At 38.3% G+C, this 17,073-nt stretch overlaps 1 protein-coding gene across 8 annotated transcripts in view; it reads right to left on the bottom strand.

Moving 5' to 3' along the window:
* DLC1 (DLC1 Rho GTPase activating protein) overlaps positions 1–17,073 on the bottom strand; it is a 557,617-nt gene that overhangs the window by 180,247 nt on the left and 360,297 nt on the right. For 2 of the 8 annotated variants that reach the window (XM_053900922.1, XM_019466769.2), the window contains exon 1: positions 2,464–2,725. The exons of the other annotated variants lie outside the window; for them this stretch is intronic. In XM_053900922.1, coding sequence (XP_053756897.1) covers positions 2,464–2,602 — 139 coding nt within the window. In that variant the 5' untranslated portion in view covers positions 2,603–2,725. Of the gene's footprint in view, positions 1–2,463; positions 2,726–17,073 lie in introns of those variants that run through there. 8 annotated transcript variants of the gene reach the window in all.

The raw sequence follows: 17,073 nt of genomic DNA, 5'->3' as shown, positions 1-17,073 counted from the left end.
CCTTGTTTACATGACACTTCATTAATTTCACAACATAAAGTGAAGCAGGAGATCTGGACTTTCTACTTCCCTCCATTCTGCAACAGAGGGCAAAGTGGTATGATACACAGTAGAGATTGTATCTGGTGTTTAGAGAAGTGACTTTTTGTGGATAATTGACAAGTATTATTTAGCCTTTGGTCAGTGGGAAGGTTGGGTGCACAGGAGAAGTTTAAGGGGAACAAGAGAAGTAAGTGCTCTTGAGGTTTGGATGTGCCCCAAATCAGTCTCCATCCGACAAACATTGATTGAGCCATGATCCATGCGCCAAGCACAGGGGAGGCATGAAAAGGGCCAGGTCCCCAGTAATCAGTCAGTTGTGGTAGCCAAAATTCTTTCTTTTCAAGTATAGTACCTGGATTTGCTACTGTGCAAACTGCCTAAGAGGTCAATATATATCAAAAAAAAAAAAAAAAGAAGAAAAGAAAAAGAAAAACTATGCAACATAAAGAATTTCTTTCTTGGGTGGACATAGACAGCTAAAATCCCGTTTGCTGTTAGAGCTGTGGAAATGCTTAATTTTCCTCACATATAAAAAGTAACTATTTTTCTTTAAGTGGCTGTTTTTCTTTAAGATGCTCCATTTTTGGCCACATAGAGACTCTGTGTGTGTGTGTGTGTGTGTGTGTGTGTGTGTGTGTGTATACACACATAGGCAAATACACACACACACACACACACACACACACACACAGACGAATGACAAGACAGAGGCAGCAACTTTCCAGGGATAATATCCTTATTCTAGGAGGCCAATAGCTGTCAAAAACCTCATCATTTATGAAAATATAAGGGGAAGCAGGAATGTTTGATTTAGTCTTACTCTCAAAACACCAAACCACAAGATATTTTTGTGTTACCTTTAGTAAGACATTGTTTGTGGAACCTTTCCATTTGTGACAATGGGTTTGTCAAATAAGACAACAATGAAGGAAACACTTTTGCTTTGAAAGGGCCAACCAATTATAGTTGTAGACTTTATACTCCTATATCTTAGTTCTTACACTTCCTCTAGCCAATTGCAAACTGTTATCACCAGATAACACAGCTTAAAAAAAACTTATTGGAATGTTGGGTTTCTTAAAGGTTTTATTTTTCTAAAGCCATAATAAAATGGTTACATTTAAAATCTTTTGCTAAAGATTTATCCTAAAGCCATCATAAAATGGTTACATTTAAAATCTTTTGCTAAAGATTTATCCTAAAGCCATAATAAAATGGTTAAATTTAAAATCTTTTGCTCTCTCTCTCTCTTACTTTCTGATTAGACTTGACATTGTTTACTCTGATCTATACTGGGCAATATTATCTGGTTTAACAAGGAGAAAGATTTTCACGAGCATTTAGGACGAGCTTACAGCCTATAAGGGGATATAACTAGCATGTTATCTTCATAATCTGTCTTATCACAATCACCAACCTTAAATTTCCCCTCTTCAAGTCATGTCAGGGCTATTAGGTGAAAGCCAAATGACCTTTTGCCAATAACACACAGCACAGAAATCTGTTGACACTTGGAGGCCACTTGTAATATTGTTAACAATTCAGAACTTCATACGGATATGAAAAACAACTGGATTAACCAAAAAGGTTAAGATGATATCATTTCTGACCCACTCACATAGATGATATCAATACAGAGACTTACAGAGCAAACAACATGGAGCCATGAAACAGGACTAGGATACCTTTCCTGAATTCAGGAAGATTATTTTATTGCAAAATGCTATATTATATCAATTCGTATTCTTAATACCAGGATCAGGCAGAAGTTCCTGTTTCTTTAGTGTACCCCTTAAAACACAGTCTGCCATTTGGCTGGTGTCACATGAGCCCAAGTACGTTTGAATTGCACCACTGTATTTGTGTTTTATTATATTTCAAACGCCTGCCTCCAGCATACCTGACACCCGCTTGGAACTCAGAGCAGCTCCAGGCTGCCAGAGGAAATACCAGCAGGCTCTCACAGGGCAGGGCAGATTACTCCACTGACACACAGCCCTTCCAGGCCCCTCTCTTGCAGGGACCAGGCCACCTCGGGCCAGACCAGCCCCACGGCGGACCCCCACCAGCACAGCAGAGCTCCGTGCTTCTGCCTGAAGCTGCTCATCACGACTGCTTTCCTGACACTCAAAACGACCTTGCTTCTCTTTCCAAGGTTAAAAGAACCCCCCCCCACACACACACCTCTCATAAAACCTTATCTAGAAATAATCAGACCAGAAACCAGAGAGGCATTAGAGAAAAAAACATCCCAGAAATGCTAAATACCAGAGCAAGGGAGATGGAAATCATTGCCACGGCAGGGAGGAACTTTATCCAGCCGATGAGATCATTAATTATCCGAGTTAATATCTGCGTCCGTGTATGGAACTGTTTTCCTTTTAATACCTCTCATCCCACCCTCCCCCATTCGCCCCTCACCTGCCAGCCTTCTGTCTCTGGTGTTTTTCCAAATGACATCCAGGGCTCTAGCCGTGGAGTCTCGGATGTGATCGCTAAAGGACCTCCGGAGAGGGGCTCTCAGGGGCCGAGCCATCACGTGGGCCTCGGGGTCCCCCATCCACCCGCCAGGGACTTCAGCGCAGCCCTGGCGTCGCGACCATGCCGCTCTCCTCCCGCCGGTGTCCTCCGGCGGCTGCGGGCCGTCGCTGCGCGGGGCGGCCGGGCTGCGTGCGCGCCGGGCCCGGGGGCGAGCCGCCGGCGAGCCCTGCGCCCTCAGGATCCCGGCATTGCGGCTCGCACTGCGGCCCGGGAAGCGCCGACTGCAGGCGGCCTCCTGGACCGCCGCCAAGCGCGCGCGGCTGCCACATCTGGAAAGGCTTACAAATGAGCCAGCGACACGCTCGCGCAGCGCCCGGGCTGCCTTCGTGGCTATCTAGATGATTCTGGCTTCCTGTGTAATCCAATAACTTGACTTGGTACATGCTCGGCCGTTCGTCTATTCAATAACTTGAATAGACGTCTCCTTCCCGGGCAATCCAGGTAACCTTGCACTTGTGAAGGGGAAGGCAGAGCAGGAGGCAAAAAAGCGAGGGAAGGAGGGGGGGGGGTGGCAGGTAGAGGTCTTTTCAACTTCCAGTAAATTCTCATTCACATTTGCATTTGATGGACTCGCTGTGTTTTACTAAGTCAAGGTTTTCGATGAGGCCGTTTATGACAGAGAAAGGTCAACCTTTAGCTGTGGGTTTGGGAAGGAAAATATGGCTGTCATCGGCATCCTACACATCAGTCTGGATTCTCTAGGAAATGGATACCTGAGTTTTAAAGGAAACATTAATCATCTCCTCATACCTCCCCTCTAACTATGCTTCTACTTACATTAGGTGGTTTCATCATATCATTCTAGGTTTTGCCTCTCAATAGGGTTCAACTGTCCCCTGGTTTTGAGAATCTTTTGGTTCCAAATGAGCAAACTTCATAATTATAATTGCACATCAAAAACTCTCCCCCAAAGAATAAAAAAAGTGCCAAGCACCATGAAATCAAAATATGGGCCAAATGTTTCTTTGACAAGATACGTTTTTGAGTTTCTGAAATCTATTTCTTTCCAATGAATTTGGCCGATTCTCTGCTTTTTAATGCAGTATTAATCCTCTCTTTTCTCACTATCCCCTAAATGCCATCTTTTAACTTTCAAGGTTTGGCATGGAGGCTTACTATTGGCATCACATAGTATCTAAGGGCCAGTTCATAACCTTTGCAAAATTAGATAATGCTGTAAAAGCACTTTGTAAATTGCAAGGTATCATGTGAATGCTAATTATTATCATAATTATTTTTATATGAAATCATTTTCAGCCCACACTGATCTCCTGAGTCTCCAGATTTCTACAGCATGCATCCTCTTTCTCATCAACTTTGACAACTTAATTATACAAGGGACGATAATTACAATAGTGTGATTGTGCTTACTAGTTATAACACTTGTACCACTACTTATTAGCAACCCACGAGTTTTCAATCATATTGTTCCCAAATTGTTAAAGCTTATGAGTCTCTCCAACTGAGAATGTGCATGTCAGTAGATATTGTCTTCTTTGCCTTATCATTGGGCTGGACATAGATGAGGAGGCAAGAAGTGCTAACTGCTGTTATGTAGACCTCTGTCCCTGTGGGGGGTCAATTCCGAGAGAAAATTCTCCATTAAAAAAAATCTCAAAAAATCTGATTGCCCAATACATGGCTCGATTTTAAAACAAAGTACCCTGGGGGCGCCTGGGTGGCTCAGTCGGTTAAGCGGCCGACTTCGGCTCAAGTCATGATCTCACGGTCAGTGAGTTCGAGCCCCGTGTCGGGCTCTGTGCCGACAGCTCAGAGCCTGGAGCCTGTTTCAGATTCTGTGTCTCCCTCTCTCTGACCCTCCCCTGTTCATGCTCTGTCTCTCTCTGTCTCAAAAAGAAACAAACGTTAAAAAAAATTAAAAAATAAATAAATAAAACAAAGTACCCAAAGTCTGTGTGTGTGTGTGCGCGTGCGAGCGCGCACGTATTTGTTTCTCCTTCAAAGAGGTCTGAGCACTGTGAAACAGGTTGACTCATTTTCTGGTCAGGCTGAACAAGGCAGATCTGTTTGTAGATGAATATTATGAAGTAACCATAGGACAACTAGTGAGCCACACTCTATGCCAGGCATGGGAAAGTTGAGGATGAATAAGATGTCAACTCTGTCTTTGAGGAGAAATCACACTGACCACAAATAATTTCAAAATAGTGTCATAAGTTCTAGGATAGACGCATGTACAAAGCATACAGGAGCAAAAAGAAGGAAAGGTAGCTTAGATTCCCAATTACTCGTAAGTACTGACCTCACCTAAATTTCCAGGATGGATTTACAGCATGCAACCATTCCTAGCATGAATATCAACCACGGATTGTATGAGTTATGCAAAGTGACAGAGTGTAATGAAATTGAAGTCTTTCTACACCTAAACACAGAAAGGGAAAAGGGAGCAACAAAGGGAAACAGCATTAATTGAGTACCTATGATGTACCAAAACCTCTTCTAGCACTGTAGATAGATAGACCTCCATGGACACAGACCCTTATAGGTGTTATTATCTCCTCCTCAGAGATGAGGAAATTGGAGGGCAGAGAAAGAGATTTGAGAAAGGTCAGGTAGTAACTGGCAGACCCAGGATTCACACCCAGAGCTGTCTGCGTCCAAAGCTCATTAGCTTCCCAATCAACTGGATTGTTCATAAATTAATGACAGTGATGACAATGACCCATTAGTGTTTATCTAGGGTTAGCTGATACCAAGCTATGGGTCAAAGCTCTTTAATCTTAGCTAAATAAAATCACCACAGGGTCCATGGTGTGGAAGAAGCCTGAGTCTCAGATGGGTTTTAGAAGATCCCACCTATGAAAATTGAAGGGCAGTGAGCAAGAGAACCAAGGCCTGGTCAACACATATTGCTTAATGATAGGGCGCTCAGGTCTGATCTCCAAGGTGTTCCAGAATACCCTCCTTCTTCTCTGTGACCCTCTCTTTCAAAGACAATAATACTAGTATTTCGCTGAAGTGCATCTCAGCAGGTATTGAAAAAGCCTACTTATTTTAAGCACAGGTTCCATTAGGTAGAACAGTCCATGGACCTAACCTAAGAAGTTATTATATTAAAAAAAAAAAAAAAGGAAACCTTACCAACATAAATGTAACTTTTATTGACAGATGATTGGAGAAAGGGAGCATAGCCAAATGTTTTTGAGCAAGGTGGGCTTTAATTATTGATTTTACTGTATTCCAAAGTAGGGCTGGCAACTTGTTACCTTATTTCTGAAAGCTCATTAAATTCAAATTTCATTGTGAATATATTTCAACTCCTTGCAAATGAGTCTCAGCCACATATCATGGGAATGATGTAAAAACACTGATACAGTGTAAATTTTAAATTATTTTTTTTTTGTTTTCTGTATTTATTGGCCAATAGAAGAAATGTTATATGCAGAAAAAGTGCTTTTCAAAATCTACTGTTTATAGAATAATTCCTCAAGTTTTATTCCCACAAGTTCCAAATAACCCAAGTGTCTTCTGAGAGATAGAGACAGTATGCCATAGTTAATGTTATCTCAGCTTGGCAGATGGGGAAAGTGGGAATATGAGAAATCTGTTGATTTCTTTCAAGATCCTCCTGGGAATTATAAGAGAAATGAGAAGAGCAACATTATGCTTTGATTACTTCTCAGTTCCTTATTGTGATAAAGGGCCAGTTTCAGCCATTGGTGGGGCTTTCTGACCTGGGGGACTCTTGTTTGTGTTAAGCTACAGACTCTGGCTCAAATATGTCCCTAATATTTTCCATCTAAGAAAACTATTCCACTTTGGTAATGTATTATAGATTTTATCTAATTTTCTGTAATTGATAAATTTTGTCTTCTTATTGAGAACAAAAATTTTTAACTTTATAGTCTTTCAAGTCCCATACGCTTTGATCTAATGCTAGAGAAAACTTATTTTTCAAGCCTGTGTAGCATAAATCCTCTTTGATCTTATGGCCACTCTTATTTGCCGATGCAACTCATTTAAGCCTCTTTTGAAGTAATTAGAGCAGTAGGGCTACCCAAAGTGCTGGTAGGTTCTTTCAAAATAGTATGAATAATGATGGGAAATGAAATGTTTATTAAGAGTCAATACCATGCTCAGATCTGGGTCTTTGGAACAGGAAGGAAATTATTAAAACCCCATTTGGTTAAGCCCCATGAGAGATCGAGCCCCTGCAACAGGACAACTGATTTAGTGAATGACAGTGCCTACCCTGGCATAACAGATCTCCCTAAAGGGCTGTAACGCCACGAAAGGAGTTCTCCATTGTGTATCTAAGTATCCAAAAGCCCACGACAAGAATTTATAGTATGAAGCTTCTGTAACTCTGAGGAATATATAAGTAGTTTCTGTTTTTCCAATGAATAATACCTAGCGTGTAGGTTACATGCTGCCGATATCTGCTTTCATTCTGAATTTTGTTTATTTAACATGACTCTATTGAGTATATTTGCTCTGGTGGAAGTGGCAATTGTATTTGTTAGTGTGCTTCTATAATTGGAACTCTAAGGATTACACTCAGTTTGGTTGAGAATCTCCTCTACGATAAATTGTTAAATATTTTCAACCAAAGTGTTCAAGGCAAGGTTGTTTACACTATCAATTAGGTATGTAGTGATGCTTGGGAGACCAATAGACCACAATGACAATTTTCTTCAAATTGCTGATCTCTGACCTGAGGACAGACAAGAGTCTCCTTGGAAGGCAAGAAGAAAATCTTGGAATATTCATCTACTTATATAGCTGTTTATATATTTCTATTTTTCGAATATACAGAGCATACAAGTATAGTGATTTATGGATAAAGTTTATAAATCAATGTATACATTGGGGTTCTGTGCTCAGAAAGTTTTAGTGATGGGAGTTAACAATCAAAGATATTCAGAGACTATTTCTCTACAACTACTGATATATACCCAAATCACACTATCTGTCAGAATAAAAGCAACTTGTTGGGGGGAATACTGTTGAATAAGGAGAAAGGGTGCACTAAAATAAGAAGCAAATAGAAGGAAAGAAAAAGATTCTTTTCTTCCTGACTGACACAATGACACCTTCTTTCCTTTTTAACTACTGAATTTCATTACTAACTATACTTTCTGAAACAAAGTTCTTCACCTGGGCTGAGAAAAGTCACCTTGCCTCTGAGAAAGGAAACTGCTACATACTGAATATTTTCGTTCTCCTCCAAATTCATATGATGAAAACTAATCCTCAATGTGATAGTATTAGAAGGTGGGGCCTTTGGGAAGTGATTAAGTCATGAGAGTTGAGCCATCATGAACGGGATTAGTGCCCTATAAAAGAGAATTTGGGGTATTCCTTGCCTTTTCTCCATGTGAGGGCTCAGCAAGAAGATGGTCTCTGGCAACCAGGAAGTAGGTTATCACCAGACACCAAATCTGCGGGCACCTTGATCTTCGACTTCGTTGCCTCTAGACTGTGAGAAAACAAATTTCTGTTGTTTGCAAGCCACCTGGTCTCCGGCATTCTGTTGAAGCAGACCAAATAGACTAAGGCAGAGACAGACCTTATTTCAGTCCTGCCCCTTGACAGCCTTGTGATCTTGGAACAGTATTTTCACGATTGCTGGAAAGGGGATTGACTAGATCCCTGATTCTGGTCCAAAGCGGGAGACAGAAGTAAAGGGTACAGAATCACACAGGATGGGGCCTGTCCTACTGAAGTGGAACAAGAAAGTTTACAACTCTACTGGCGTAGGTGGTCTCATTCCACTTCTCAAAACTATCTCCACAGAATCTAATCTATCAGTAAATTAATTGGCCATTTTAATACTGTCCTCAAGCTATTTTCAAGTTGCTTTGAATATGTTTCTTTGGAGTTGTTCATTTGTTTATTTTGCTTTACTTGTCTCTCAATTATTTCCTTTCCATTTTCTGTTGATTAGTTGACTCTGGTTTTCTACACTGGAAATTTTGGCAGAAAGACAGGAAAGAAAAGGTGCTAGAGAATGGGAAGAGGAAGTAGTGATGCTCCCAGAATTTTTTTTTAATGGAATGATTTCAGATTTTCTCCTGTGTCATGATTTCAGAACGTTAAAATACTTTTAATTCTATAGAAATATCAACAAGGATGCATCACCAATACTAGTACTAAAGAAATAATTCACCCAAAATTTATGTTGCCTTAGCAAAGAATAGGATATCTACTGGTAAAATAAATTTTAGACACAGTTAAGTTTAGGAGGAAATAATTTCCTTGCTCTTATTTTTCATTTTCTTCTATTCTTCCTTTTGTCATTTTATTCTTCTATTATTCATTCTTCACAATATAAAATTCCAGTACATTATGAATTAAAGGAGTCCAACATTATGACACAGAATTACAGTGATGTAATTTCTCTCCAAAGATTTACAGTATGACTATCTGAATTGCTTTTAAATTGTACATATTTCAATTCATACTAGTTTTGTATGTATCTTTATATTGAGGTTAGAACCAAAAAAATCAATCTTTTGTGGATTCTGAATTATAAGATTTCTGAGAAACAAAACTAAATACTCAAATGCTTTATTTTACCTTCATGTAAACTCACTGCCACAAGTTTCCTTAAAGAATGTCAGATGTGGTTATCCTTTGGATTATAACAATTATCAATAACCTCTAATAACATGCTATGCTAATAATAAAATCAAAAGCAATTTGGGATAATGGCTGAATGGTGTACTCAAGCATATACATTCAGCAATAGTTTCAAAGTCAGACAACTAGGAACACAAATATTTTCTATGTTAATATAACCTATTGATAATTAGGTTAATGTAACCTAATTATACCTTTTCAACAATATTACTAATAAATGTTATTTATTTAGAGGACCCAAAACACTGCTAGTAACAGCTGGTTTGAATGTTTTCATAAAAAGTTATTTTACAGGTTGCCTGAACTTTTGTCCATGAAAGGATTCTGATGATATACCCCACGCCCTCCCCCCCCCCCCATACAACAAATACAAAATAATGTTTTTCAGAAATTGCACGTAGGTAATTCAGGACTGTGACTTCTGAAAGAGGGTAAAAGGAAATAGATGAGCTCTACCATTGCTACAGCTTACTGCTTTAAGGGTATTTTCTGGTCACAGAGTGTAGAGAGGAAAACCAAACATAATCTGAGAATCTTGAGGTGACAGAGATCAGAGTTTATGGAGACTGAGGCAGTTAGAATTTGCAGGTCAGACTACCAAAGGAAAGAGAGCAACATAGTGAGTTCTGCAGATCCGCAGAGGAGTCTCCCCAAGCCTTTGACTGAATACTGATCTGCACAGGTGTAGAAGGAACTTTCCCAAATTTGAGAAAGAAGTAATGGAAGTCAACAGGCAGATAACACCCCGGCGCTCACACAGGGCTGCAATTAGTTTCTGTTTCCACCAGTCAGCATGAGGAGACCTCATGTAATATGGAGTATTAGATAGAATCCCTAGAAGAGTCGTGCCTCAGCAGTGGCACTAAATTAGTTCTGCTCTGGACCTGCTAGCAGAAGAAAGGAAGTAATAAAGAGAAGAAATCATTGAAATTGAAAACAAACAACAGAGATTAAAAGATGGTTCTTTGGATAGATCAACAAAATTGATTAATCTCTAGTCAGATTAACTAGAAAGAAAAAGTGAATTTAATAGGATTCAAGGTTAATATACAAAAATCAATTGTATTTCCGTATGTTAACAATGAACATTGCTAAATCTCATTTACAACATGATCAAAAAATATGAAATACTTAGAGATAAATTTAACAAATATGCGTGCCAAAACATATACATGAATGGTTTGTAAAACACTGCTAACAGCAATTCATTACCTGAATAGAGAGATATACCATGTTCATGGATTTTAAGACTTATACAAGAACTTTTGTGGCCTTAAGTGAGACAAAGCTTTCTTAGGACCCAATATGCATCAATCATTTTTAAAAAAAGGATAAATTGAACAAAAAAGATTTTGCTCTTTTAAAAAACACTGCAAGGGAAAGAAAAAGTCAAGCCACTGGCTAGGAGAAAATATTTACAAAACATATACCCAGAATATATAAAGATCCCTATAATTCAACTTAACAAAAAGACAAATAATCAGATTTTAACAAATGGGCAAAAATTTTGAAATAACACTTTACAAAAGAAGGTATAAGATGACTAATAAGTACATGAAGATACACAATCTCATTAGTCATTAGGGAAATGCAAATTAAAGACACATTGAGGTACCAATGTACCTCTGAAATGTGGTACATTCACATTCAGTGGTACACACTGAAATGAAAAAGACTAACCCTATCAAGTGTTGGATAGGATGTGGGACAACTGGAATTCTTATATATTGCTGGTGGGAACGTAAAATGGTTTAACCAATTTAAAAGTCTGGAAGTTTCTTATAAGGTTAAACATACCCTTACCAACTAAATCCACTCAGGTATTAGTCAAAAGAAATGATAACATACGTTTGCACAAATACTTGTAAGATAATAGTGACAGCACCTTTGTCCACTTACAGGTAACTCTATAAAAGGCACAACTATAGTGCCAGACATGAGCTCAGCGCTTGCTAGAGGCTGAGGATGCGGGTGGGGGGTGGGGGTGGTGGCGGCGGGTAGAGTGAGATTCACTATAACGTACATGAGAGCTATTTTGAAGGTGATGACAAAAAGCAAAATGATAAACAGTAAATATTTTCAACATAAATAACCAAATAAGTGTTAATGTCCATAATAAATCACTTCTACAAATCAAAAAAAAAAGCAAAATAGAAACAACCCAACCGAAAAAAATCAATGGATTTTATTTTACAGAATACATAGAGGTGACAGAATTGGGAAATAGAAGCTCAGGGTTCAAATTTTGATATCACTGAAAATTCTGGGATAAAAAACAAATCATCGGAGCTCTGGATCTTTGAGAACCAGATGTAAGCCTTCGCAGAGAGGTGGGGAGGAATCTGCTGCTTAGAGAACGATCACTGGCTTGGAGCATGTATGGAATGTATATATGGAAATGATATCCCAGTACTGTGCTACTGGGTCAAATTGTATGAGAGTTTTATAATAATAAGGCACTTAAGATATTATCAATAATAAAATTTATTTATTTATTTATTTATTTATTTATTTATTTAAGATTTATTTATTTTTGTGAGAGAGAGAGAGAGAGAGAGCACAAGCAGGGGAGAGACAGACAGAGAGGGAGACAGACAGTCCAAAGCAGGCTCCATGTGACAGCCCAACATAGGGCTTGAACCCACGAACTGTGACATCATGACCTGAGCCAAAGTTGTACACTCAACAAAGTGAGCCACCTGGTGCCCCAATAATAAAGTTTATTTGAATGATATCACAAAAAGACTCATTCTATATTGGATAATTATTAGTATAATTTCACACAATGTTATTAGTATTGGCATATTATTAGCCAAAGCAATAAAAATATTTCAACTCAATGATAGATTACTATTGGATTGCACTATTGTATTAGGATATGTTATTTGTATGGATACATATTCCTTTCCAAGGCACCTAATGGAATCTTAAAAAGTGATTATTTAAGTAAACAGGTATCCTGCTAACATTAGCAGAAAAAGAACATGTAACTTTCATAGTCTCTTTCTGATAAGTAGTAAGACAAAAACCTCTTTGCAAATATTTGAAGCAAGAAAAAACAACAGGAAAGAAAATGAAACTCTTACTCTTCTGGCTGGCATACAAAAAGCTAAAGGAAGACAAGTCAGGAGAAGAAAGTAAAAAGAAGAGCCGGGAAAGGGAAAAATAGTACTATTAAGGGAGATGGAACATCACTACTCATTTGCATAGGTTATGCTGTACAGGAAGTGGCAATCTGCAAACTTCACCTGAAAAAAGGAATGTGGAGAGAAAGTCGAGCGTACTCCCACTGAAGAAAAAAAGCAGATGACAATGGACAGTGGAGATTGCTAGAAAGTGCTTCTTTTAGACAAAATCCTTTCCCTTCCTTTCCCTCCTTTTTTTCCAGTTGTGGGGGGGGAGGGCACCCTCATTAATAGATAGAAGAAATATGGTGCCTGCACTGCTTCCCTAATCTTGAATGGGAGACTCAGGAGGTTCTGACCCTAATTTTTCCTCACACTCACTACTGGCTTGGCCTTCATGGTCTTTGAGACTTTTCAATGTGTGGCCAATGGCTGGCCAGAATCTGGATGAATGGTCAGGGATGAGCACAGAAATCTAGAGGAAGCATTTAGAAACTTCTTATAGTAGTTGGACAGAGTAATTTTATGTCTATTGAATCTAATGATAAAACACTTTTGTTTCTCTTTTTTATGTTTTTGCTTTTTTCCCCTCAGTTTTATTTTCTAGGACTCTATTTTTATTATATTTTAAAATGGTATGTGTCACCAGAAGAGTGAAAAAAAAGGTCACCATAAACAGGTTAGGAACTTTGCTCTAAATATATGCATAAAATATGTAGAGATAATAATTGCTTGAGTATTTCAATGGGTGTTCATTTAGCTCTCGTGTATCTAGATGGATAGAAAAGGTAAAATCACTGTTTTGTGAATTATTTAATCAGCCTCTGAATTAAACAATTGTTGATGGAGCACCTGGGTGGCTCAGTCGGTTAAGTGTCTGACTTTGGCTCAGGTCATGATCTCACAGTCTGTGAGTTCGAGCCCCCCGTTGGGTTCTGTGCTGACGGCTCAGAGCCTGGAGCCTGTTTCGGATTCTGTGTCTCCCTCCCTCTCTGACCCTCCCCCATTCATGCTCTGTCTCTCTCTGTCTCAAAAATAAATAAACGTTAAAAAATATAAACAATTGTTGGTATTTGCACATTTCTTACTATTTGTTATTTATGTGGAAGAACAACATAGTAAGCAGTTTTAATATCTCAAGCTGGAAATTGGAAAAAAAATGTTGAAAGGAAATGGAAGCATTTTTGCCTTTGGAGCTTCATGCACAGTGAGTGGTTCACATCTGGTACCAAGACTATAGATCATCAGTGATGTAAGAACACTGAAAACTGAAATATTCAAAGAAAAACAAAGGATGGATGGTGGCAGGAAACAGCACAGGCCATTTTGTCATTTAAGTGTAAAATATGATTATTCTAAAGTAAACCTTTTTATCTAGCTAGTTTTTAGGAAATGGTTAGCATTTCTTAGGATGATGATTTGCTCTAAAATCAGAAAACTGGAGATCTTTAGAAGCAGCTATTTTCGTTAGTTCTCTAAACTCATATATCTCTTCTTTATCTCCATGATGTCACTTGGTTGAATTATAATAAAGCAGAATTCATTTTTTAAAAGCATATCACCAAAAGCAAAAGCATAACTCAAAAGTTTCTGACTTTTTTTCTAACCTCATTTACTAAATCCCCTGTAATAGCTACATATTAAAAGTCATATCTACATATTAAAAGTCCTTACAAATAGTGATCATAGTTATCATCTAATGGGTTTCTGGTATTGTAGTACATCATCTAAAAAATGATTTCTGTTTCTTTTTCCTTTACTACTGACTACAGAGTTAAGAATAAGGATGTCTAGATCTTTGCAACTGGGGTAATACCACTGATTAATTTAATAGGATTTACTATTCTTAGTAAAAATTAGAATCACTCTCCAAGGCCTGATGAGTCTGGACCCATCCCATTTTTCCAGTTTTCTCTTCTCCCAAACACACACTCCGTGCTCCAGCTGGCTGGGCTGCACAATTGCATCACCCTGCCGTGTGCATTCCCACTGTTCTAACTTTGCCAACACTGTTTTCCATGCCTAGAATTGCCTTTGATCTCCCTTTCCAGTTTTTCAAGGCTTTTATTTCACCCTTATCTTCTCTGGACCGTTCCAGACCAGGTGACCTCTTTTAGCTCACTGTTTCAAGTGTCTTGAGCATCTTGCCACTTAGTTGTTACCACGAAGTTGCTCAGCAGGCTGGAAGCATTCTCAAGGGATGTGTTCTCAAGGTCTACACCAAGGAAGTTCCTAGACAACTCAACCGGAGGAGCAGGCAGAGCAGCGCTCATCAATATCACTTGTTCCTAGTCCTTTTTCCCTTGGCCCCGGGCTCTCAGCTTTCGAGTGGAGGAGGGAAGAAGTGAGGGAGAAAGATGGTAGGGAAGAGAACTGGACAGGCTGACGTTTGGCTGCACTTGCACTAGCCTGGAGCAGGGAGAATACATTCCATGAAGGGCAAGCTGAGGACTGTAACCTTACTGAAGAATTAGAACATTTATATCAGTTTTCAGCAATATGTGGTAATGAGTTTTCAGGGTCACTTGCGCTGTTTCTAGGATTACCAAGTTGGAAATTAGGTAATGTTTGTGTCATTACCCCATGTCCCTCCCTGATCATCTTCACACCTGCCGTCTCTTCCTTTTCCCTAAGGCATTCGTGTGACTGTCCAGAGTTACTGCCGCATGCTGGATTACCCCTTCACCCCCAATGTCCTCCATTTCACAGAGTTCAGAATTCTGTCATACAAGCTCTCGATAATACCTGCTGCGCTATTCCGAGAGGAAGTTTAGCCTAGGAGAAGAGGAGGAAATAGAGAGCCGTGGAAAAATTTATACATAAAACAAGGACCTGGTCCAAGCAAACATCTATTTATTGAATGTGAGTGAACCTACTTACTGATATTCAGTTTCTCATTGCATAGTCTCTGTTCTCTTTTTCTCTTCCTATCATGTCTGCAGATGGGATTATTTCCACTGCTATATATTTTTTGCTCAATTTATTTAAACTAAAAAAATCCACCCATTTCTCCCACCCCTAACCCCCACCTCTGGCAAACACCAGTCTGTTCTATTCTGTTATTCTCCGCGTCCATGTATATATAAAATATTCCACATATAAGAGATCATACAATATTTGTCTTTCTTCATCTGACTTACTTCACATAGCATAATGCCTTGAGGTCCATCCATGTTGTGGCAAATGGCAAGATTTCTTTTTTTATGGCTGAGTAATATTCCATTGTACATATATCCATTTGTCCATTGATAGGTTATTTACATATCTTGGCTATTATAAATAATGCTGCAATGAACATGGAGGTGCATATATCTTTTTAAATTAATATTTTCATTATTTTTAATATAAATACCCTGAAGCAGAATTACTGGATCACATGGTAGGTCTATTTTTAATTTTTTGAGGAACCTGTTTCCCACAGAGGCTGTACCAATTTATATTCCAAGCAACAGTGCACAGAAAGTTCCCTTTTCTCCACATCCTTGCCAATACTTGTCATTTCTGCTCTTTTTGAGAATAGCCATTCTAACAGGTATGAGGTGATATCTCATTGCAGTTTTGATTAGCATTTCCCTGATGCTTAATGAAGTAGAGCATCTTTTTATATACCTATTGGTCATTTGCATGTCTTTTTTGGGGGAAAAAAAGTGTCTATTCAGATCTTCTACTCATTTTTTTAATTGAATTATTTATTTATTTATTTATTTATTTATTTATTTATTTATTTATTTGCGATTGAGGTGTATGAGTTCTTTACATGTCTTGGATATTAGCTCTTTATCAATATAGGATTTGTAAATATTTTATCCCTTTCGGTAGGTTGCCTTTCCATTCTGTTGATGGTTTCCTTTGCTGTGCAGAAACTTTTTAACTTGATGTGGTTCTGCTTGTTTATTTTTGCTTTTGGGGTCAGATTCAGAAAAAATCATTGCCAAGACTTATGTGAAGGAGTTTACCACCTATGTTTTCTCCTAGGAGTTTTATGGCTTCAAGTTTTATATTTAAGTTTTTAATTCATTTCAAGTTAATTTTTGTGTACAGTGTAAGAAAGTGGTCCAGTTTCATTCTTTTGCATGTCGCTGTCCAGTTTTCCCAGAACTATTTGTTGAATAGACCATCCTTTCCCCGTTGTATATTCTTGGCCTATTTGTGGCATATTTATTGACCATATATTTAGAGGCTTATTTCTGGGCTCTCTGTTCTGTTCCATTGACCTATTTGTCTATTTTTATGCTGGTACTATACTGTTTCAATGACTATAGTTTTGTAACACAGTTTAAAATCAGGGAGGGTGATGTCTCTGGCTTTGTTCTTCCTTAAGATTACTTTGGCTATTTGGGGTCTTTTATATTTCCACACAAATTTTGGGACTAATTGTTCTACTTCTCTGAAAAATGCCATTGGAATTTTGATAGGAACTGCACTGTCTGCATGTTGCTTTGGGTAGTTATGGACATTTTAACAATATTAATTCTTCGAACCCATGAACGTGGAATATCTTTCTATTTATTTGTACCTTCTTCAATTTTTTGCATTAAGGTCTTGTAAGTTTTCAACATACAGGTCTTTCACCTTCTTGATTAAATTTATTCCTAGGTTTTTAAAATTCTTTTTGATGTAATTTCAATGGGATTATTTTCTTAATTTCTCTGATAGCTCATTATTAGTGTATAGAAATGCAAGAGATTTTTCTGTATTAATTTTGTATCCTGAAACTTTACTGACCTCATTGATTAGCTCTAACCATTGTCTAATGCAGTTT

Source organism: Panthera pardus, unplaced genomic scaffold (assembly GCF_024362965.1).
Source record: "Panthera pardus isolate Hobbes unplaced genomic scaffold, ASM2436296v1 HiC_scaffold_13, whole genome shotgun sequence".
Classification (NCBI taxonomy): Eukaryota; Metazoa; Chordata; class Mammalia; order Carnivora; family Felidae; genus Panthera; species Panthera pardus.
This window is presented reverse-complemented; position numbering and strand designations above follow the sequence as displayed.